Raw genomic sequence first — 25,202 nt, 5'->3', positions numbered from 1 at the left:
TAATTAAACTAAAGAGCTTCTGCACAACAAAAGAAACTATCATCAGCGTGAACAGGCGACCTACAGAACGGGAGAAAATTTTTGCAATCTATCCATCTGACAAAGGGCTAATATCCAGAATCTACAAGGAACTTAAACAATTTTTACAAGAAACAAACAAACAACCCCATCAAAAAGTGGGTGAAGGACATGAACAGACACTTCTAAAAAGTAGACGGTAGGCTATTTTTAATTTTCAAGTATCAGGATTACTCTTATCCAAAAACTCCAATGCTGAGAATTTATCCTAAGTAATCCAAAAATAGAAAGTATTTATGCAAAAGAAGACATTTATGTGGCCAACAAACATATGAAAAAAAGCTCATCATCACTGGTAATTAGAGAAATGCAAATCAAAACCACAATGAGATACCATCTCACGCCAGTTAGAATGGCAATCATTAAAAAGTCAGGAAACAACAGATGCTGGAGAGGATGTAGAGAAATAGGAACATTTTTACACTGTTGGTGGGAATGTAAATTAGCTCAACCATTGTGGAAGACTGCGTGGCGATTCCTCAAGGATCTAGAACCAGAAATACTATTTGACCCAGCAGTCCCATTACTGGGTATATACCCAAAGGATTATAAATCAGTCTTCTATAAAGATATATGCACATGTATGTTTATTGAAGCACTGTTCACAATAGCAAAGACTTGGAACCAACCCAAATGCCCAACAATTATATACTAGATAAAGAAAATGTGGCACATATACACCATGGAATACTATGCAGCCTTAAAAAAGGATGAGTTCATGTCCTTTGCAGTGACATGGATGAAGGTGGAAACCATCATTCTCAGCAAACTAACACAGGAACAGAAAACCAAACACCGCATGTTCTCAATCATAAGTGGGAGTTGCACAATGAGAATACATGGACACAGGGAGGGGAACATCACACACCAGGCCTGTTGTGGGGTGGGGGATTAGGGGAGGGATAACATTAGGAGAAATACCTAATTGTAGATGATGGGTTGATGGGTGCAGCAAACCACCATGGCACGTGTATACCTATGTAACAAACCTGCACGTTCTGCACGCTTATCCCAGAACTTAAAGAATAATAAAATAAAATAAAAAGAGGCCCCAGAGAGCTGCCTTGTACCTTCCACCATCTGAGAGCACAGTGAAAAGGTGCCATCTATGAACTGAGATCAAGTCCTCATCAGACATGGATTTGCCAGTGCCTTGACTGTGATTTTCCAGAATCCAGAATTTTCAGAAATAAATTTTGTTTATAAACTACTCCATTTATGATATTTTGTTATGACAACCTGAATGGACTAAGACAGTAGGCTATTTTTAATTTTCAAGCATCAGGATAACTCTTATCCAAAAACTCCAACGCTGAGAATTTATCCTAAGTAATCCAAAAATAGAAAGTATTTATGCAAATGTATATCCACTACAATAGTACTTATAATAATGAAAATGTCATAATGTAAATGTCTAACAATATTGAAATAGTTGTGAATAATATACCTGTAGAGTGAAATATTAGATATTTAAAAAGAGGCTTACAGAAGTTGTTAATGGTAAAATGTTAAGTTAAAATATATTAGAATAAAAGGGTTTTTTCAACTATTAATATGAAAACATTTCTGGTATATAATGTTGATAACATTAAGATAAAATTTTATTTTTTCTACTAAGCTTTCAAAAAGTAAAGAGAAGAAGATAATTCACAAAATATTAGCCAGATTAACTCTTTATTAGTGGAGTTAGGAATGCTTTATATTTTCTTCTCTGGGGCTGCCATTATTCTTTTATTTTCACCATGCTGTACTTCTCCTTGTTTCCCTGTAAAACTATTCTAGATTAAAGTGGAGCTATATATTTAAAAATATAACGCTTTTGTTATTATTGAAATACTTATTTTTAATTACATTGCCAATATTTCAATCTCTACTTATAATACTTTTAATATTCCTTAATGGAAAGAATTTAAAAACATTAAACAAGAGAAGAATCCTATTTTATAATTCACTTTTTCCAGTGCAAAAGTTTAATACAGTTTTACTTTAGTACCAAAGAAAAAGAACAAAAAAGATTGTTTTAAGATGGAAAGTATGGAAGAGAAAGATATCTAAGGTGCCCAATTTTTGACTTTGTAGCTTAATAGAAACAATGCAAACTCCTGCGGCCAAATAATCTATGTTGTAAACTGTTACCACATCAATCAAGGTTATGCCTCCTCAGCTCACTGCATCCTGTCAGTTGAGTCTGAATTTCTCAGTGAAGACGGTTAGTAAAATTGTGACATCTACCTGTCAAATGATGGCTTCTCCCCACAGTCAAAGGCATCTTGGAGCTCCTTAACAAGATTAGCCTGGCCTGGCAGTCGAAAGAGACCCTCTTCTTTCAGCCCCCTTTGTCGGATAAAGTCCACGCACTGCTCCACCAACATCGGAGCCAGACGGTTCCCATATCTCTTCTCATAACGAACAGTATCCTCCAGTTTCTGTCCAAAAATGCCTAAAAAAAAAAAAGGATCACAGTAAACTTGGGAAATTTATCTCTTCTCACTTTGTTGTTGTTGTTGTTTTAATTCAATATAACAGAAAAACAAAGATTGGAATGCTAGCAAGCACTTAACATTCAGTATTTCACATTATTATACAATCAAATTCATTATATACAATTCCTCAAATGGTATGAATTGACCTTATGCTGCCTCTTTCTTGTATTCTGTGTTTAGCCCAAAACCAAAGTAGAAATACTGAGTTTGAGATATCAATTTTGAAATAAGAAAAACTGTAATAAATGTAACTTGAGTTTGGGGTTTTCATTTATTTTTTTCCTTTTAGGAAGGGAATGGTATTCAGTAGCTTAAAAGCAGAAATATGCTGCAGAAAATAGTCAAATTCTACCTTTATTACAGTTTTATATTTATGTCCAATTTGCATTTAAATCCTGTCTATTTCTTTTTTCCCCTTTTGTTTTTACTCAAGTTGTGATGCCATGACTGTAATCACGGTGATAAAACCAGGAAAAGAAACCCTGAATTTTCTCCCATATAAAATATTTCAGACAATGTTTGTTTGTCTTAAACTATTAACTTATTGGAAAGTGAAAAATGGAAATTTACAAAGCAGAGCATACTAGAAGTGGAGAGGTGGGTCACAGTGGCTTGCCCTAACAGGTAGGGTATTTTATCATGTACATTGTTTAAAAGTGGCAGTACATGGTGGCAATAAAAAGAAGGCCAAGTTTTAGTTAGATTTATTAATGATTTTACAACACCTACAAACCATACATTCCTTGGTGTATACACCTGGGCCAAAAACAGCTACTATTTCTTCCTCAGTACTCCACTAATTAAGAGATAATACTTTTGAAATATATTAATATTAGGTAGTAGCTTGGTAAAAATTATCAACCTATGAGAAAGGGGGGAAAAACAGCCAAAGCAAATGTGACTCCAACGTTCCCAGATGGAATGAATGTCATGAAATTATTTTAATGGTCTAAGAAGTTTCATGAAAGGGGAAGAAAAGTAAGTGATGCATGTTGAAATTAGGTAAGACTTCAGAATGTGTGGGGAATTATTTAACAGCCATTAGATTAAGGATTTGATCATACCAACAGAGGCTTTGCCTCCCCACCTGTAAAATAATTTCTTTATGGACTCAGTAGTACAAAATCGTCACATTTCAAGCAATAAAGAATTGTTACCAAGGAAAATATTCTTAGCTCAGGTAGAAACAATAACAGGAAACACAACTATTCTACACCTGGTATCAAATTTAGCACTAATGAAATACATATATTCCATTTAGGAAATAATGTTGAGTAACCTAGTATCGATATTCAAGTATATAAAGCAGAATTAGAAATAGTGTTTTCTAAGGGCAGTAAAGATTAGAGCAGATAACAGGACTAGTTAGCTTGGTTTGTAGATTTTGGAACAAGTAGTTCCTTGATAATGGTGTATCAAACATTATTCACTAACTCCAACAGACACTCACACCCCATTCTCCCTTGACATTTCCATTGTAGAAGCTGAAAAATTAAATACTTCTTCCATTTCCCTTGCAGTGGGGTGGTCATGTGGCATAGTCCTGTTCAATGTCAATAAGTCTTCTTGTAGCCCTTAGGAAGACTTGCTTTTCTTGATGAAAAGGAAAGACATCTGTAATTGTCAGTCACTCCTTTTGCCTGTCTTCAACTTGGGCATGATACCGGCTCCTGTTACAGTCATCTTTAGTCCATTAGGCAACAATCATAAGGGAAAGGCTAAAAGATTAACAGACATGCTGAGGCTGAAATTATTGAACTACTGATCCAATACTGGCAGCACCTTTGTCCAGATAGCTTTTAATGTGAGAAAAACAAGCTGATGTGTGTTTAAGCCAGTTTTCTGTTCCTTCAGCAAAACAAAATGCTAATCCATTCAATGGTAATAGCAATTTTTGGAGATATTCTAGTGTTTTAATAATAAGATTTACAAACTGGTTAGGTTGGAGAATATCGACCCTTTCTGTGGAGAGCTTTGAAAACAAACGTGATGCTTATTTGCCTCTACTGTTTGAACTCTATCCTGACAAAATTAAGTAAATAATCTTTTAAAAGACTTATAGATCATTTAAGAAAATAATATGTTGACATTTGGGAATAAATTTTATGTATGTGTGATTTTTTTTTACTTTCGATTTTTGCTTTGGATTGATAAATATATTACCTAAGGGTTCTCTCCAAATCCAACAGAAAATCTACTAAGGATGTTGCAATTCAATGACCATGTGTGCTACAAACATGAACCAAACTTCCAATACTTGGGTTTGTACAGTAATGAAAAACAGTCAAACATTCTTTTCTCAAAGCTTTCGGGATTTTTTTTTTTCTCCCAACAATTCAAGGAAGCAATGAAGAAAGGGATGTTTTGCTTTAGACGTGAATTCGGTTTCCTTTTTACTTTCTTGTACATGCAGGTTTGCCTTTATAATAAAATAAGAATTTACTTTAAAACTATAGCGAGAAACTTAAATTCATTAAGTATTTATTATATTCTGAGTCCCTCACAATATTCTTTCATCTTCATAAGAAACACATAAGGTAACTATCATTCTTCCTTTTATACATGGAAAATTGGGGCTCAGAGAGATGAAATTATTTGTCTAAGGTTAGTTACAGAGCACCAAGTGCCAGAATGGAAGTCCACATCCAGATTTATTTAGCTTTAAAATCTTTGCTCATTCCTGAATATCAGTCCTTTTCTTTTTATTTAATCACAGTCGTGAGTCCTCATTTTCTAGTAATTAAAAATATTAGTACATTCTACAACTGAGAAAAATCATGTACATTTTTTGTGCTTTTAAAAAGCGATAATAGCTAAGCTGTACTTATGTATGCCAGGCATGTTACAAGCAGTTTACCTGCATTTCTCACATTTAAAACTCATAACACCCTGTGAGGTAGGCACCACCATTCCTTGCACTTTAAGGAGGAGGAGCTTGAAGCACAGAAAGGTCAAGTAACTTGCCAAATGTCACACAACAGTAAATGGTGGAGCTAAGGCTTGTTTGAGGTAGTGGGATATCAGACCCACTCAGTGACTATTACAGAATACTGTGTAGTATGCACAATGGCTGAAAACTGCAATGGAGGAAGACACCTGCCATTTATTAGCTTTCTGACCTCAATTCCTCCCATCACATTAGGATAAATGATTTGTGCTGAGAAAATATAAATTGGGAGTTGGGGGAGGTCAGAAAAAAAAAAGAGAAGGAAAATACTCTGGAGCTTCAATGAGCATGCTGCCCCCCAAAGAAATTTCCTTTATATAAAGCTGATGCCTTTAATATAGCAGTAAAATATACAAAAAAGTTTTAGAGCATGTAGACAACATGCACATATGATTTAAAATTCCTGCGGAAAAATGAATTTTCTGCTGTAGAACTGGTCTTGCAAAGAATGAGTAAAGAATTTTAATAGATGTATACTCCCCATTCTGTAGCACTGGAAATAAAGTGTGCCAAACACTTCTGGCTTAAAATGGTAGATGTGGGTTGCCCTTCTGCATAAGAATGCTCCTTGGGAGGAAAGCTATTGATGGGAAAAATCATTTTAAAAAACAGATTTATTTAAAAATTTCCTTGAGGGAGCAGTGAAACTTCGAAATTTAAAATTAACACAAAAGCACAAAGGTCATGTGCTACCCCCAGCTAGCAGCATGAAGAAAAGACACACTATTTACAATATTCCCTGGGATATGGGTCACGCAAACAGTTCCAGCTATGTCCATTTAAACTCCCAGCAAGTTTTCACACACTCTGACATAACCGTCCCCAGTATTTCTGGGTGGTGATGAATACCATGCCTACCTCCCCTCTGTGTGAAAGTACATTGGTGTGTCATAAAGCATCACCCAGGATGTGACTTTTCACTGGACTGAGAATGTAAATCACACAGGTGAATTTATTATACTGGTAGGTGGCTGTTTCCAGTGGAGCACGCAAGAGAGAAACCGCCATAGCCTTCAGGGTTTGTGAGGGTCCCCCCTTACATGTGATTTATAGAGCCAATAGCTAGAGGCTACCTGTGAAGTGAGTGACTGTGATGCTATAGATACATTCATATTTCATTCTTCCTGAAAATAAATAAGCAAAGATGAATCTAAACCTTCTCAGACTCTGTGCCCTGTAACTACATATTCTCTTTGCTCCTCAATTCCCAGTGAAGTATGTGACTCTGTCTCCTTTTCATCATTTTCCATCCACTTGCTAACTTTTGCAATTTGATATCTGACCCAGTTAAAACAATAAAATGGCTTTTTCTACGGTCACCAATAACTTCCCAGTTGGCAAATCATTGACAGCCAAATTTGTTCCTTGTATTACTTCGTGTCTCACTCCCTTTAAAACTGTCAGTCTCCTTTTTCTTCCTGACACTTCCCGTGTTACATGATTTTTGCCTCTCAATGCCCTTGTCAGTCTCTTTCTTGACTATGCTAACTACTACACTCTTTAATAGTTGTCTGGGTTCTGTCTTCAGCTCCGTTTTTACTTTACCTGATACAGTTACTCTACTAGACTCCACTTAATTTCACTACATATTAATTATTCTCAGGTTTGTATCTCAATTTGGGATATTGCTATAATCTCCAGCCTTGGATTTCTAGGTGCCCAGTAGAACCTTCAATATGGATAGCTCAAACATTTTCAAACTCAAGATTTCTAAAGCTGAAAAAAGTCATCTCTTTTTTAAAACTTGTTCTGTGTCCTTTAATCCTAATTTTGGTTATCAGTACAAGCTATCCCCCCAAAACATTGAAGTGCCATCTGAGAATCAACCTACATTCCTCTTTCCTTCAAGCTATTCATGTAATCACCATGCTGGTCGCCTCCAAGCTCCTTACCACTGCATTAGATTAGATATTCAGTATTTCTTCCATGATTTTTTGAAGAGCAGAGTTCCCAGTCCAGCCAAGTGCTGCCATGGTGGACTTCGTAATATTTCAATCGGATCATGCCACTCTTCTGCTTCACCTCTTCCAATGGTGCCCACTGGCCTATCTTTGCAAACACATTCCTTTTTATGAAATAAAATCCCCACAAGCTGATCTCAACCTCTTCATCCTCCATTCGGTCAACAATGTTTAGGTGGCATCCATTGTGTGCCAGGCACTGTGGCATCTCCACTCTCATTTCTTCTGCTTCCTCACAAACAATATGCTCTCAAACTACGCTGAACTATGTATTGCTTGTCATGTCTTCATGCCTCCTTCTAGAAGGTAGGTCCTGCCTTTGTAAGTCAGCGTAGGAAACCTTACCCTGTAAGAGTCAACTCACACATCTTCTGTGAAGTCTTTACTGACATTCCATTGCCTCATCCCCTACTCTAGACCCAAAGCTTGATATGTTTCTTTATTCCTTAACATTTTGCATGGAAATTATTTATTTAGATGCCTAACCTGTGCTGGACTAGTCAAAAGAGGATTGTATTTTTACATTTATTATAATGAAATAATTGTTTTACATTTATTATTATTATAATAAATATTAGAAAGCAGCTACATACTATATATCTATCCTATGAGCTTCAGAGAGGTTTAGGCAAGGTGCCACAGATACAAGGACCACACTGGGATTGGTCCCAGGTGTAAAGGACTCCAAAGCTTTAATTCTATTTTACCACAGTCAAGGCCTTTTGTTTATGTCCCTGGAACTTATCAAGATGGGTGACGCACAGATTCTCCATAAACATTTATGGAATAAATGCATGCATAGAAACAAAACACTTTACCTCCCCAGTTATAGAAAATAAATGAATAATTCCAATGTCAAATGAAACTCATTGATAGTTCTTGTGTCGTGCCATTAATTTTGAGTTCCTTATCCCTTCTTGTCTGTAGATCACATACTCAGCCATAGTGGGAATTTGCCTTGACTTATCCTCTTCTTACTGCAACTCTGCTAGCAGGATAAATCCTGGTATCACCAGGATGGTAAGAATTTTCCATTAAAATGAACATTCACCCATAGCAAATGGGCAAATCAAAGTAAAATACATCCATTTTAGTACAGAACTAAGAAACAAAGCGAGGCAAAGCTTACTTCACTCTATCACAAACTTTCTAAGTAGCCACAAAATATTATATAGATAGAAATCCTTTACTCCAAGGAGCTCAGGGTCTACCATAACCAGTAAATGTTGATAGAACCTTTACTCTTTTCAAAGTCAGAGAGGGGAAGGAAGGAGAATAATAAATGCCAGGAAAGATTAAGAAAGTGTTAGAAGGTGTACATAGCGACCCAGTGGACTAGGTCTTTGACCGGTGGAGCAATTATACACACTAGGTTCCAAGTCAGGCAAGTTGCATGTATTTCTTTATTTGGCATTCACAGACATCCTACAAAGGGGTCCCTTTTCTACAAATAGGGAAACAGATTTGAAGATGGTAGGTGACCTGTCTGAGGTCACACATCTAGAAAGTGGCAGATTTGGGACACAAACACAGCTCCATATGATTCTAAAAGTCTTTCATTTTTCACTATGTTATGTTAATTGAATTCAAACATAATTTTTCCAAGGCATTCTCACTATTATCTTAGTATCACATGGGAGAAAATGTCTTTTTGTAACTTTCAAAGACCAAACCTGATTTCCTTTAGTTTGTGTGAATCACTGACTTTCCATAGGAGCCTGTGGTCAGCCTTTTGTTCAGGGGCACCTACAACTTAATAGATAATTTGGTGTGGTGCTTATCACAAAGTACCTATTTATGTTTCGTTATTCCAAGGAGTCTGTGAATTCATAGATTTGAGACAACCTGTTTGTTTACCTTCTTATTCCCAGCACCACTTGGTAGAGGCTCCATAAAACATTGATATATGAATTAATGAGCTAGTCATTTATACACAGTTTAAAATTATATAGATTTGGATAGTGGTGTTTTGTTGGACAAATCCATTTTTATTAATGTGATTACAACATATATAACATACAACAAATTTTAAAGAGGATGTTAGTCTTGTCCACCACCACTGTAAACACATTCTATTGCCTATGGACTTGTGGGAATAGATAGATAGTAACACTGTACCTCACCAGTTTGTAATCAGTCTTGAATCCCTGATTGAACGGACCTATTGCCATTCTCCACTTTGGGAATGAATATGTGTGTGTGTGTGTGTGTGTGTGTGTATGTGTGCATATGCGCATGTGTGTATACTACAAACGTGTATAAAGCACCTCAAGGTGGCTATGAGGATACAGTGGCCAAGAATCAGCATATATAAAATGTAAGAGCTGTAGGCTGGGCGCAGTGGCTTGCGCCTATAATCCCAGCACTTTGGGAGGCCGAGGTGGGAGGATTACTTGAGGTCAGGAGTTTGAGACCAGCCTGGCCAACGTGATGAAACCCCATCTCTACCAAAAACACAAAAATTAGCTGGGTGTGGTGGCGGGCACCTGTAATCCCAGCTACTCAGGAGGCTGAGCTAGGAGAATCACTTGAACCTGGGAGGCGGAGGTTGCAGTGAACCGAAATTGCGCCACCGCACTCCAGACTTGATGACAGAATGAGATCATTTCAAAACAAACAAACAAACAAATAAATAAAAATAAAACATAAGAGCTATAGAGTTAGGAGCATATAATTGGTAAACAGAGAAAGCTTGCTGAAGAAATTAGAGCCAGTGATGCCTTGAAGAGAGCATAAAGTTGAGATAGACAATGGAGAAGAAAGCATCATAGCAGAGGAAACAAAGTGAAGAGACATGAAGAAGTGGTGTAGGACATGTGTTTAGGAGAAAGGATGAAACAGTCTGGCGAATTAGGGGGCTTATACTCCAGGGAATTGTTAGAATTTGTTGGAGGGCATTTATAGTTACTTGAAATAGGACTTCCTCCTGTGAGCAATAGGGGATCATAAAAATCTTTGAGCTGTGGAAAGTTGCTTGACAGCACCGTTTTAGAAATACAGATAGGGAAATGCTTCACAAGAGGGCTTGTGTGTTGTAGGAATTTGTGAAGAGTGCTGGGGGTGCACAGAGGTGAGGATGAATGTTGTCTTGAAAAGCCACTACTTAGGTTAAAGTAAGCTGCATACATGGAGCAATAAAGGCACAAAGAGCTAAGGTGATGGAAATGGAAATGGAGCTGGAAAGACATAAAGAAGAAGTAATGGTGAATGATCACTAAGTGGCTGCTGTGTAGGAAAAGCCACTGAGGACCTGATGATAACTTATCTCCTAGAAAGGAGTAGTTCATGAAAAAATCAAGATAGAGGTGGACTTTAAAAATCTAATTTAGCATCCTGGGATCACAACAATCAAGGAATCTAGCCTCTTATGACTAGACCCAAGTGCCCAGACCGCAGTGTTATGCATTCCCAGGTAATCAAGGGATCGGTTACACTGCTCATAGTCATATTATAGAGGTAAAGAAAAATTGTAGTTTCAAAATCAACAGAGTAAAAAATTCAATTATAATCTTTATCTCAACGGAACACAAATTCAAAGCACCACAATCCTGAGCTTCCTGCCTAATAGATGTTTCTTGGTTCCTGGAGTTTTCAAACCACTGGGAAATCATTTTCAGTGACCTTAATTAGTACCCAAACAAAGGATGAGAGATGAAAGGGCAGCAAAGGACAGAAGAGGTCTGGAAGAGAAAGGTGCTCTGAGAGGTGAGTTTCAGCTTGCACAACATGAAGCTCTAATGTAACCAGGCCTCTGGAAACTTTTACTCAACTCCGCACTTTATCCTGACATTTCTAAAACCGCTAGAAATGCAGCATGTCTCCTCTGCTGTTGGCCTACTTTTGACAACAGTAAAAAAAAAATATATATATATATATATATATATTTCACATGTGGATCAGGAAAAGTAGCCACGTCAACATTTTTTTTACCTCTAGGCATTTTTCCTGGCTTCACACATTCTCCTTATTACATTCCTTAAAATGACTTAAGCTGATGCTCTCGGACAGGCTTGGGAGAGGATCGCAGAACCCAGGCCACTTCTTGAAACAATTAAGTACCCAGGAGATTAAATAAAGCACAACATAACACACTCTTCTTAAGGTGGCATGGTTTTAGGAACCCAGAATTGAGAAGTGAGTTCATTCTTTTCAAGGCCAGACCTTCAAGAAAGATGTAAAGCTCCTGTGCGTCATGCTGCTGCTGCTGCCCTGAGTGATGAGTGCAGCAAGAGCAAGGTGGCGGCGGGCTGGGGCTGCAGCAGCTGAACGCTTGTGCTCTCAGGACCCCACTGCAGAACCGTGGGCACGCAGCCCTTGAACAGAGAGAGCCTGGGATGCAGCGGGCTCCAGAAAATGGAAAGGAAGCGTAAAACCACTGAATGCTTCCTGCACCTCCTCTCCTTTCTCCTTTTGACAGAAAGCAGAATACAGCTTTGTAAATAAAAAAACTCTTCATCCTAGTTCAAATGCTGGACATTCCCCAAACTACTAAGGCTTTGAAGAGAAAAGGACAGCCTTTAAAAATAGCCCCCCAGGAGAGGATAGATGGAAGCTGTGCCCTACCCGGTGTTGGCCATTTTCCAGTCCATGGGAATGTTCTCCCCAGGCACTGCCTTCCCCGCTTCGTGTTTAAGGAGAAAGGGAGGAAGGCACCGGGAACAGCAGTGTGTTCACAAGGATTCTATGAGAGACGGGAAGGTGACAAAGGCCCCCCCAAAAAAAGTCCTTTAAAGATACGTTAATAATCCTCCAAACATCTCATGTTACAAATGGACAGCAGTAACCCTGAAAAGTCGTGTTTGGATAGAACCAATTTAGTTTCTGATGGGCTGGGGAACTAGAAGCGGAAACTATCCTTTAAGCAATTAGTCCCTGAGCCTTTAAAAATTTCTGTCATTGTTAATTTCTCTATCAATGATGCAATCCTATGGTATTCAGAAAATCCCTATAGATCTATAAAAATATGAGACATGCATCTCTCATTTAATTATCTTTGTGGATGAGATAGGAATGTAAATTAACACTTGAAATCCTTGCTGATAATATATGACAGTGATTGTTGCCAGGTCTTAGCTACGCAAAGGAAAGCACTCTGCAGGAACAATGGTTTCCCTAAAAAAAAAGTTTCCACTGTATTTTGTAATTTTGATTTTTCTTGTTTTTCTTTTTTGTTAGTTACTAACTAGGGAAGATTAATTAATGGGTGGCAAATCAAAAAAGGATGTGGGGGAGAAAAAACAACCCTAGATGTCATTCAACTCAGCACCTGACTAAATTATTAGCTTACTGTACATGTCATTAACATTATAATTACTTAGTTTCTACTTAAACAGCCATTCCATTTAATTATCCTTATTTTAAAGCAAAAAGATATTTTTAAATATTTTGATCCATAAACCTTTCCTGAAAACATTTTAGTTTACCTATTTTGTATTCTCTAACTCCCCCCAAATAAGTCAATTCAGAAATGTCTTAGTTTCTTTTATTGATCATAAGTTGTTCTATGTTCTCACCCCTATTCCTGATAGTTCTTATCTTTGCCCTCTCCCAGTGCCACCTTGTGATATATTTGAAAAGTCAGGGTGACTCCTATTCCCAGCAAATATTCATCAATATGGTTGAAAGCCTCTTGAAAATGGGTCAGCACAGATAATTTGATTATCAAATTTTTCTCAACAGGGGAGGTGAGGCAAGCACAGGCAGCCAGAATCAAAACAAGGTGACAGGAACACAGCACAGGGATTTGCGAGGGCCCTGTTTTGAAGGGTCAGAATGTGGCTGCTTGATTTGGGTCTAGGAAGGGCCCAAGATCACTCTGGCCCCTCCTCTGAGGACGGTCAGCCCAGCTTAGTCCCCTGTCAGTCAAGGTGATCCCCATAGGATCACTATTCTTTAAGCCCCACCTACCACACCTATTCACAGACAATATACACATTTAAATGAACCTCAGAAAATAAGTATAGACAAGCAAGGATATGCACAAATCACTCTTGTACAGTCCTAAGCTCTTGGTTTCCAAACTCCCATTTTATCTGAGCATAAACAGACCTTAAAGCCTAAGAGAATATTATTTATATTTATAAAAAGGACATGAACATATCATCTACCTACCTTTCCGAAAACTAAAACACCGTTTGATTCTTCTGTATGTAGTTTTAGGGATGAAAGGAGTTGAGGCTAAGGCACCAGCTGGGCACCCCCCAGAATTCCGGTCTTCAGGCATCGTACAGGCCCGAAGTTCTGAACCCGGTTTTGGCTTCCTTTAAAACCTGCCTCTGAGCGAAACCCCACAGCCACTCCTCATGCTTGTTTATTTGTTATTTTTGAAGTGCTGATTCCTAGAACTTGAAGGTTTTGATCATCCAGGTCCTGGCTTAGGGATAAGTTACCACCTCTCATTTACTCCTTTTTAGCAAAAAAACTTCCTTTTCTCTTGCCCAATCCAGGGAGTTTTTAAGGTTTTTTTTTTTTTTTTTTTTTTTTTTTCTTAAGTTTCTGCAGACATTCCAAAATGTCACAGGAAAAGAACTGCAGCAAGCAAGCTACCATTCCCATTCAAACAGCAGGAATTGGTTTTTGCATTTTTTTTTGTTTTTATTAAGAACTGTCTTCTCAGCTGGACTGAGATTCCTCTGGAAAGGTCAGCAAATAGCCCTGTGCAAAAGGAAAGAGGAACAATGACAAAAAGGCCCCTGAGGAATATTTCAGGACTGTCCTTGCTGGCTCCTTTCATCTGAGCAAGAGGGGAGGAAAATAATGGCACCTTCTCCAGAAAGCATTTCAGTGCATGATAGATTTCTTTCAAAGGACTCCCCTGCTTCTTTTATAGCACCCCTCATCCTTTGATGCTCTCTGCAGGTTTCTCCCCTTTCCTTTCTGTCTTCAGACTCCCGAGAGAATCACCACGTCAGAACAGTCGAGTGCCCATTCCAAGAGGCTCTTTGGATCTGTGGGGGGAGGCAGCTTTGCAGGGAGCGTCTCCTGCCCTCTCCTGCTCTGTCTCCCCTTTTCTCAATGAGAACTGGGAGGGAGCTGGCAGGGCTGCGGTTGCTCCTCACCAAGGCTGTGGCTGCGGCTGCTTCCAGTGCCCGCCAGTCACATTCAGCAGGTGCAGTCACAACAGGATGAGGGGAGGAGGGAGAATGCCACGCTGCGGTACGAACCCCTTTCTTTTTCTTTTGACTTTGTGTTGACTTCCCAGCTCTTGTCTTGTGTAGCACTTTTACAGCTAGCTGGCTCAGCCCCTCCAGAAATCACAGGGCACCAAACCAACCCCCAGGGGGTAAACTTTTTGCCCTTTCATACCTGCATTTATTCTCCTCCCATACAAGTTTTACTTTTTTTCGAATGATTTGTAATTGAATTCATTTGTGAGCACTGATTTAACATGCATACCCTGAAAACATATTTATACATGTGTATGTGTGTGTCTGTAAAACAGAAAAATATTTAAAATCCAGTGGCAAAGAGTCTGTGGGTAAAGCTGCAAACACATCAACACGTATTTGTGTGTGTATTTACACACACATATGTTTCTCTAGGCATGGTTTGCAAACCAATCCTGTTTTCAACATTCTTCCATGCTCTTGCACGTACTTTCTGCACCCCAGCCCCCATGTCCACCAAGCCTCTCAGTCCTACTCACTGAACAATTTACTTGCTGGGTTAATCATTCATCCACCTGGCTGTTCCATGAACTGATTTGGAATGCTAGTGCCTTAACCCCAACTGACCCCTAAGGCCTCTGTGTTCCTTTCCAGCCATTTGGCAGAAGCTTTAAAAGACCATGAGGAGTGTTAAAAAGGTCCTTCCATTAAAAACATCATTACTCTGACTAGCATGCCCATGTAGGTAATCTTTTGTCATTGAAAGGATTATTATTATTTAGTTCTGCCCTGTGGTTCAAATGGTATTTTACCTTCTGTGTCACAGCATGCTGCTAAGAAAATAAAGAACCACAAAGTGTAACTCAGCACCATGAAGACAGAGACAGTGCTGCCCTTCAAGCACTTCAGCCAACAGAAAAATCCACTGACTTGAACACTGATCTACAGGGAACTCCTGTAATTACAGGATTTTGGAGCTGGGAAGTGAAAGCATTTTTTTTCTTCTAATTTTCTTATTTCACAAGTGAGTAAAACCAAAGGCAAGGGAAGTAAAACTACATATCCAAGATTGTGCACTTGGTCTGTGAACGTTGCCTGACCACGTTGCCTTTTAATTAACCTCTGTCTGCCTACATGCCAATCGTTCATTGTAAGGATTATTCACAAATAGTATTCTTACTGCCTTGCTGGGTCTCTGAATCAACTCTTTTTATTAGGAGGCAGAAATATACAGGAAATACCTGATTTTGGCAGTAGCTAACATTAGGCTAAGCCATCAGAGCTACAAGAACTATTGGGCCGGGCACAATGGCTCACACCTGTAATCCCAGCACTTTGGGAGGCTGAGGCGGGTGGATCACCTGAGGTCAGGAGTTTGAGACCAGCCTGGCCAACACGGTGATACCCCATCTCTACTAAAAATACAAAAAAAAAAATTAGCTGGATGTGGTGGCAGGCGACTGTAATATCAGCTCCTGGGGAGGCTGAGGCAGGAGAATCACTGGAACCAGGGAGGCAGAGGTTGCAGTGAGCCAAGATTGCGCCATTGCACTGCAGCCTGGGCAACAGAAGGAGACTCCGTCTCCAAAAAAAACAAAACAAAACAAAACAAAAAAACTATTAATGAATTATCACTCTCCTCAGATCTCAGATTCCGGACTAGACACTTCCATAATTATTGCCTCAAAAACAATTGAACAGAAACCCAGTATAAAAATACACAAGGAAGGAAGGAAGGGAGGAAAGGAGGGAAGGAGGAGGGAGGAAGGAAGAAAGGAAGGGAGGCAGGGAGGGAGGAAGGAAGGAAGGAAGGAAGGAAGGAAGGAAGGAAGGAAGCCTTCCCAAGGCTAAATAAATGTTTGATATTCAGATTTTTGAATTTGACTTTTATGCAGAAACCATGTGCCTCTCAGCATTATTACTAGAGGAGCAACTGTGCATGGGTTTTCAGCAGGTAGCACAAAGTTGAGCTATCTAGATTCAATACTTTTCACATTTCCCTTGGTTCCCTGTCCCATATGAGTATTTTATAAATTCAATTTATTACGAAGGAAAGGCCTATCATTCCAAAACCCTACATTTTATTTACATTCCCACCTAACAGTTTTCTAGGAGACTGAAGAACTAGACAAGCTCCTCAGGTGTCTCCTATATTTTAATCTCATCTCTATTACTGTAATGGCAAAGAGGGAATATTTTGCATATATGTGCAACCTGAATAAAGATAAGCTTAAGTGCCTCATGAAAAACTTTAGCTTTTTAAAAACACAGGTTAAAAAATTGCCACAATGAAATGCCCTCTTTGTAATAGATACATTTAAAACGTATCCAAAGGTGGTATACTGTGATTGATAAATCAGAGTGATATGTCACCTCCTCTTCTAAATGTCCTTACAGATACCATCTAATCAAGTGCTTTTCATTTAGTATTAACAGGGCCTGGGTTTCATAACTAAGATAGGAAGGGATAGTGCATTCTCTTATGAAGGGTGATTATGACAATTCAGAATTTTTTAAACAGCTTTATTGAGATATAATTCCCATACCATAGAATTCCCCAGTTTAAAATGTACAATTCAATGGTTTTTAGTATATTCACATATACTTGCAAACATCACCACAGTTAATTCTAGAACATTTTCATCTTAAAAATAAACCCTGTATCTTTTGGCTATCTCTCCCTTACCCCCTCATCACTGCATCCCAGCTCTAAGCAACCACCAATCTATTTTCTGTCTCTGTAGATTTCCTTGTTCTATACTTTCATATGAATGGAATCATAAAATGTGCTCTTTTGTGATTGGCTTCTTTCACTTAGCATAATGTTTTCAAGTTTCATTCATGGTGTTGTATGTATCAGTATTTCATTCATTTTTATGGTTTAATAATAATCCATTCTATGGATACATCACATTCTGTTTATTCATTCATCTGTTGATGGACATTTGGGTTGTTTTGGATTTTTTTTTCTAATTGCTCGATGGTATCAATTCTAGTATTTTTGAAGGACTCATAAAACTATATTAATTCTAATTATTGTATGTTTAAAAACTTTCATTATTTTTCATATACAGAAGAATATATGATCAATAAGGCATGGACTTATAATTGTGGGTTTTTTACTACCGCAGTAGAAGTAATAGATCACACTATTTTGCTATAAAGCAGGAGGAACACATGGGTTTTCTTCCTACTTCTGCTTCTCACAGTGTGACACTTGGCAAGTTTTTCATCCTCCTTGGGTCTTAAAGACTTAATCCACAAAATGTGTAGTTGAACTAAAACAGTGGTTTTAAAATGTTGCAAATTGGCAGAAAAGTTAATTTCAATGAAATGTTAAGTGGAAACGTAATGCACAGTGTAAGACAAGTAAAAGGGTTTTTCAGTCATATAACTGTATTGTTTAAAACGAAAATTTATAAGATTTATTTAAAATTCAATCAATAGAATTTATTAATATTAATGGGAACATTTGAAACCTTAGATTAATATATTATCTGAAACCCAAGATTATGGCTGACAGTTGGGATCTCTTATCAGTATTAACATTCTATTTTGTTTTGTGTGCTGTATTAACTTTAGCAAACTCTCATATTCAGAAAAATCACAAAGGATCTCTTACAAATTAAATGAGTACTTTAAATGCTTGCCTTGCAGTCTCATAATACTTATTAAACAAAGAAGGCAGGAGAAGACTTATTCTTTGAAGCATTGTTTCTATTATGAGTGCTATATGCTAAAATATATCTCTTTAAATGTAAATTCAAATCGAGCATTTGTAAAATCCCTGAAGTAGGTCTTATATAATAAAGTTTATAGACCAATCAACTATTTAAGTGTCCCTTCCAGGTTCATGAATTTGAAGATTCACATATACAATTCACCCAGTCCCACTGGAATTATTTCTGAGATTTCTGGGTTGATGTGACTGCCCGTGGCCATTTATTTGGAGAAATTAACTGGATGGCATTCATTTTTTTTCAGAAAGTCACAGACAGAAGAGGAGAAAGGGGAGAAAATAACTAACACTTGATATAAATAATCCCTCAACAAAAATATATTCTTCAGTAGATATTAAAGATTCTTCGGAACTCAGGAATTCCAGAAATCTGATTATAAAGGGGAGAAGAGAGTCTTTACAGACAACGGAGCTTCAAAAAGATTCATCCTCAGGCTCCCCACAAACCCTTCACCCTGGAGGTGCTAGCAAACATTACCAGATGAGGATGAGTATGTGTCTCTCATGTACAGTAGCCACTCCTTATCCATAGGGGATAAAAGTCCCCACTGGACACCGGAAATCTCAGATAGTACTGAACCCTTTATATACTATATTTTTCCTATTCATACATACCTATGATAAAGTATGATTTATGAATTAGGCACAGTAAAAGATTAACAACAATAACAATAGTCTAATAAAATAGAACAATTATAGCAATATACTGTAATAAAAGTTATGTGAACATGGTCTCTCTTTCAAGATATTTCATTGTACTATAGCTCTTGGTAACCTTAGCATACAACTTTTTTTTTTTTCCTTAAATCAGGAATTTTTTACCTTTTCACATAAGTGAAACATTTTATGACTTCTCTTTGGCATATCCAAATTGCCAGCATCCCTACTCTTGCCCTTTGGGGCTATTATTAAGTAAAACAAGGCTTTCTTGAGCACAAGCACTGTGATACTTTGACAGCCAGCCGATCTGATGACCGAGATGGCTACTAATGGGCAGCGGGTAGTGTGTGCAGCGTGAATGTACTGGACAATTGGACGATTCACACCCTGGGAAGGACAGCATGAGATTTCATTATGCTACTAAAAACAACATGCAACTTAAATCTTGTGAATTGTTTATTTCTAGAATTTTCCATTTAATATTTTCAGACTGCAGTTGACCAGTGGCAACTGAAACCATGGATAAAGGTGGACTCCTTACTGCAAAACTATGAGGAATCCTCTGCTAAGGTACTGGAGTGGGGATTCAGCCGGTGTTTTCAAATATTTTACATAGTCACTTGCTAGCCATTTTGGGTTATGAATAAGATAACCGTATGTGTTGTCATCCAAACTAGAACACCATGGGAGTGAAAGGTAGCACAATCAGTAATTAGCCTGGGACAAAATTTGTAAACCACTCTTACTAAGGAAACTGGAATGAATGGTCATCCTGGTTAGGAACCTTCCCTTTCCCTAACAGAAGATATTTTTAAAACATAGACATATTACAAACATGTGCCATGAATCGAGTAAAATATCATGTTTTCAATGAATCTTTACTATTTTAACTTCAACTTACCAACTTTTAAAACTAAGCTTTTGAAGTTATTCTAAAATATAAAATGGTCAGTCGGCCTAAGAAGCATCTGTTATGTTTAGAGAAAAAAAAAATCACTATCTCAATTCAGGGTGTTGACAATATACAAAATAATGGAAAATAAATATAAGGATTGTAATTGTTTATAAAGTGTGAATTTGACTAATACAATTTATTATAAACTATATCACCATATAAAAATTAGGCATTATGTTCTTGGAAATATATTGTGGTTGTAGATAAATAATTTTGTGCTTTTGTTTTTTTGGTCTATTTGCTCATTTTCGTTGAATACTTTTTCTGTTTATATGATTCTATTTTCTATTTCTTGGCATACCAAGATCACATCTTTTATCTTTTCTTCCTTTGTTTAGTTCTATGCATAGCACCTTTTTAGCTCATTCTTGACATGGTGCATTCTCAACACTGTGTTAACTAAAACCTTTTAAAAACTTACTTTCAAATTTACCAACACTTAACTGATCTGAAGGATGTTTTTACTCCAATAATCATCAGATTATTATCAAAAGTTTTGGCATTCCTCTTTGATACAATTGAGTGTTTGGGGGCTGGAATATCTTCCAGAACCACTAGTCATAAATTTCTCACTTCATATCTAGATGTTCTTAACTAATCTACTTTTACAGTATGAGTCCCGTAACTGTGTATTGTCGGTAATATGGGAAAATCCAAAACTAAAAAAAAACCCACCCATTTTTATCATTCAACATATTCACAGAAGAAGGTTCATTATTAATTACACATGATCTAAATTAAACTTGTAGGATTTACGAAGACATACGCCTAACAATAATGTTGAACAATTTACAATTTATTTTAACATTCACCCACTTGAATACAGGAGCTAATAGTAACATTCGCTGGGGGAAAGGGATGAACAGGTTTGGTCTACCTTTCTGTTTTTCCATGATTTTAAAGTACACTCACCTCCTCCGAAAGGTCCCCATATGACTCGGCGGATGGACTTCACCCAGTCTTCCATATCATTCTGGGTGCTCGCCATGAGGAGGTAGCTCTCATGATTTGCTGTCATCCGATCTCGATCGCCTCCTGTGAAAACAGTAACATATGCAGCTGAAGTTGCATCCAGATAACATATGCAGCTGAAGTTGCATCCAGAGATTCCTCATCATCAGCCTCCAGAAGAACCCCTGAAACAGAGACTGTGCCTAATATAGCCCGCACTAAGTTCTACCCAATGATGACATATTTACCATGGTTTCTGAGTGGAAAGAAAAATTTTAAAAAGGAGAGACTCTTGTGTTTTCAGGAGAAAGCTGGAGAACAAATGTCATTTTCTAAACAAAGCCTGGGTTTTTTTGTCCTAGCAACAACCCATAGGCCTGCATCAATTCGTAATCTAATCTATTCACACGAAGCTGCTGAATAGGGAGGAACAGCAAAAACAAAATGAAAGACAGAGAAGGTGGAAAAATGGTCCACAGAGCTTGGCCTTTCATTTGAAGCAAGCGTGGAACAGTCTGAGCACTGCATAGTGCACACACACAGAGGCCACCAGGACATCGTGACTGGATATGAGAGTTACAAGAAAGAGTAAAGAGCCACATGCAATGCCTTTGATCCAGAGGTTCTTCTCTATGCCTCTGTGCTGGAAGAGGAACCTCATCCCCCGAGATCACAACTTCAGGAGGGCAAACAAAGAGGAGGCAGGGAAGAAGAAGACATGCCTGGACAGCCACAAAGGCCAGATCAACACCCTGATGGCTCTCGCACCTGAGGGTGAGCTTTAGGAAACTCTGGCAGTGCCTCTGTGCAAAACCTTGATGGTTTCTCTAGTATTTTTCCCCAAAGAACAACTCATGAACTTTAAAACCTTTATAATCTCTAATATCAACTTTGAAGTGCTAGACTTCCAAAGCATGTAATTTAATTTCTTAGAAGTCTTTTATAGCGCATTTAAGTTTCCCTAGTGAGTAATTTTCCCACTTACAAAACAGGGATAATCATATTTGACCTTGAAACAGGTCTTGAGGCATGGTTTCGTTATACCTTTTATGTTTAAAGGAGTATTTCTGAAGACAAGTATCAAAGCCTGCACCCCTTCACCGTCTTTGAAAATAGTGTTGCTCACAGAAGGAATAATTTAAAAAATAGAATAGTATTTAACTGGATCCTGATAATATGTTAATATTATACTAACTTCTAAGGTACTCAAATATCTATCAACATTTAATTTTCATGCAGTGTTGTATACTTGATCCCTTGGGTTGAATTAATTCATATCTGAGTGTTTTGTTTGGTTAAGATGTTTGTTTGTTTGTAGGTGGATCTAAATACTTTCATAAGGAGTTTGCAGGCTCCAGTTTACAACAGGCACCACACTCACTATTATTTCACACTCAATCTGGTTCACACATAGTTCTGAAAGTTACAGGCATTAGAGTTTAGTGACCTCTAAATTCTATATGAATGCTCTAGGTTGAGAAGGACAACTATTCTAGCATTGATATAAATTTTTGGAACAGGTGAAAAGTCAGAAAAGTGCAATAACTTTAAGCCAACCAGTTGAACAACCAGTATTGATGCATTACATTTTAATACAACTAAATGGGAACAGAAGAAGGGCTCAAAAAACTATATCAAATAGGTTTCCATATGTTGACAAATCTTTTGAATAAATAAAACTAGCCTACTCTTGTTACAGCGAACATCTCACTACTAGGGAAACAGTGATTCTTTTACATGTCTAGTTCCACTCTAGGTCGATCACCAGTGATCCCCAACCTTTTTGGTACCAGGGACCCAGTTTTGTGGAAGACATTGTTTCCACAAATGGGGTGGTGGGGGGGATGGTTTCGGAATGAAACTGTTCCACCTTAGATCATCAGGCGTTAGTTCGACTCTCATAAAGAGCGGGCAGCCTAGATCCCTCTCAGGCGCAGTTCACAGTAGGGTTCGCTCCTGTGAGAATCTAATGCTGCCACTGATCTGACAGGAGGGGGAACTCAGGCAGTAATGCTCACTTGCCCCTGGCTTACCTCCTGCTGTGGGGCCCAGAGGTTGGGGTCCCCTGCTTTAAACAACTTGTATCTGAAAAAGCAGATTTCGAAGTCAAAGAAAATCCAGCTAGAGTCACAGTTTTATCTTACATTAGCTGTTTGGCTTCCAGGGAGTTATTTAACTTCTGGAAACTCAGTGATCTTTTTTTTTAAAAAAACTTTTATTTTAAGTTCAGGGATACATGTTCAGGTTTGTTACACAGATAAACTTGTGTCATGGGGATTTGTTGTAAAGATTATTTCATCGCCCAGGTATTAAGCCTAGTACTCATTATTTTTCCTGATTTTCTCCCTCCTTCCACCCTCCACCCTCTGATAGGCCCAGTCAGTGTGTTGTTCCCCTCTATATGCCCATGTGTTCTCATTATTTAGCTGCCACTTGTAAGTGAGATCATGCAGTATTTGGTTTTCTGTTCCTGTGGTAGTTTGCTAAGGATAATGGCCTCCAGCTCCATTCATGTCCCTGCAAAGAACATGATCTTCTTCTTTTTTTTAATGGCTACATAGTTTTCTGTGGTGTACGTGTAACACATTTTCTTTATCCAGTCTGTCATTTGATGGGCATTTGGGCTGATTCCATGTCTTCACTATTGTGAATAATGTTGAAATGCACATATGTGTGCTTGTATCTTTATAATAGAATGATTTATATTCCTTTGGGTATATACCCAATAATGGGATTGCTTAGTCAGATGGTATCTCTGTCTTTAGGTCTTTGAGGAATCAACACACTGTCTTCCACATGGTTGAACTAATTTATACTCCCACCAGGAGTGTATAAGTGTTCCTGTTTCTCCACAACCTTGTCAGCATTTGTTATTATTATCTTTTGACTTTTTAGTAATAGCCATTCTGACTGGTGTGAGATGGCATCTTATTGTGGTTTTGACTTGCATTTCTCTAATGATCAGTGAGGTTCAGCTTTTTTTTCATATGATTGTTTGCCACATGTATGTCTTCTTTTGAAAAGTGTCTGTTCATGTCCATTGACCACTTTTTAATGGGGTTGTTTTTTTCTTGTGAATTTGTTTAAGTTCCTCATAGATGCTAGATATTAGAACTTTGTCAGATGCATGCAAAAATTTTCTCCCATTCCGTAGGCTGTCTGTTCACTCTGTTGGTAGTTTCTTTTGCTATGCAGAAGTTCTTTGGTTTAATTAGATCCCATTTGTCAATATTTGCTTTTCTTGCAATTGCTTTTGGCATTTTCATCATGAAATCTTCGCCTGTGTCTATGTCCTGAATGGTATTGCCTAGGTTGTCTTCCAGGGTTTTTATAATTTTGAGTTTTACATTTAAGTCTTTAATCCATCTAGAGTTGATTTTTGTATATGTTATAAGGGAGGAGTCTGAAACATAGTCATCTTGAACATGCTTTAGAGACAATTATACATACTTAGTCAATTTTTGTGAGAATTCAACAAAATAAATCACATAAAAAATACTAGCACTGTGTTAGGCAAAAGTAGAAATGTTGTAAATATTAAATTTATGTCATTTAATTGTCTCTCACACTTACCTATGTAAAAAGTACATATTACATTAAATCGATCCCAGAGATATTAAATCTAATAAGTGTTTGAGAACAATTAGTCAATAGTAACAGGGATGTTCTAAAAGTGTTATCTTTCTTGATACACATATACACACCAATGCACATTAAAATTACATACTGCACATGTAAATACACCATATATTAATATGCATATACATGGCTGTATGACATATAAGTGGCAGAAGTAACTAAATGGCACAATATAAAGATGCTCCATTTAGCATGGTGCAGTTCTAAAAATTAATTTTGTATTCTGATCCACTTATACCACAGTATCGAGCCCAAGATATTATCTTTTTGAAATCAGAATATTGTAATTATTGTCTTTGCCTGAAGGATGCTTAGCAATTCAGAGAGCAATATCTTGCTGTGTCACTCCAGGTCTAGTAATTAGAGTGAGTGGCAGCCGCTACAGTGTGTATCTGCCTGAAAGCAGAGGAAAAAGAATGATATGCACAACTGGCTATTATCCCCTGACTTTTCATTTGATGCTTTATCTCTGCCAATGATGCTGCATGTCTGACTCTGAATCTCATTTAGACTGCCAATCACAGATACAAAATCCCATCTGTGAATTTCATCTATGGATCTAGATCTTCATTCCTCATTTTAATAGCAAGGGGTGGGGCATGGTTTAGAAAAAGTTTTTGTATGATTCTTTGTGTAAATATAGACTTATTACTAAGGGTGTAACTAAACAATTATATAGATAT

The 25,202-nt window shown here is 37.6% G+C and overlaps 1 protein-coding gene across 4 annotated transcripts in view; it reads right to left on the bottom strand.

Moving 5' to 3' along the window:
• The window catches only part of ARHGAP24 (Rho GTPase activating protein 24), a 518,413-nt gene that overhangs the window by 57,318 nt on the left and 435,893 nt on the right, over positions 1-25,202 (bottom strand). For 3 of the 4 annotated variants that reach the window (XM_054485627.2, XM_054485630.2, XM_054485628.2), the window contains 2 exons: positions 20,842-20,964; positions 2,311-2,518 (listed from right to left, as the gene is read on the bottom strand). In XM_054485627.2, the coding sequence (XP_054341602.1) occupies positions 2,311-2,518; positions 20,842-20,964 (331 nt within the window). Of the gene's footprint in view, positions 1-2,310; positions 2,519-13,580; positions 20,594-20,841; positions 20,965-25,202 lie in introns of those variants that run through there. The other variant, XM_054485629.2, reaches the window with a different exon arrangement.

This window comes from Pongo pygmaeus, chromosome 3 (assembly GCF_028885625.2).
Source record: "Pongo pygmaeus isolate AG05252 chromosome 3, NHGRI_mPonPyg2-v2.0_pri, whole genome shotgun sequence".
In the NCBI taxonomy this organism is placed as follows: Eukaryota; Metazoa; Chordata; class Mammalia; order Primates; family Hominidae; genus Pongo; species Pongo pygmaeus.
Note: the sequence above shows the minus strand (reverse complement) of the source record. Positions and strands in the feature narration are given on the sequence as shown.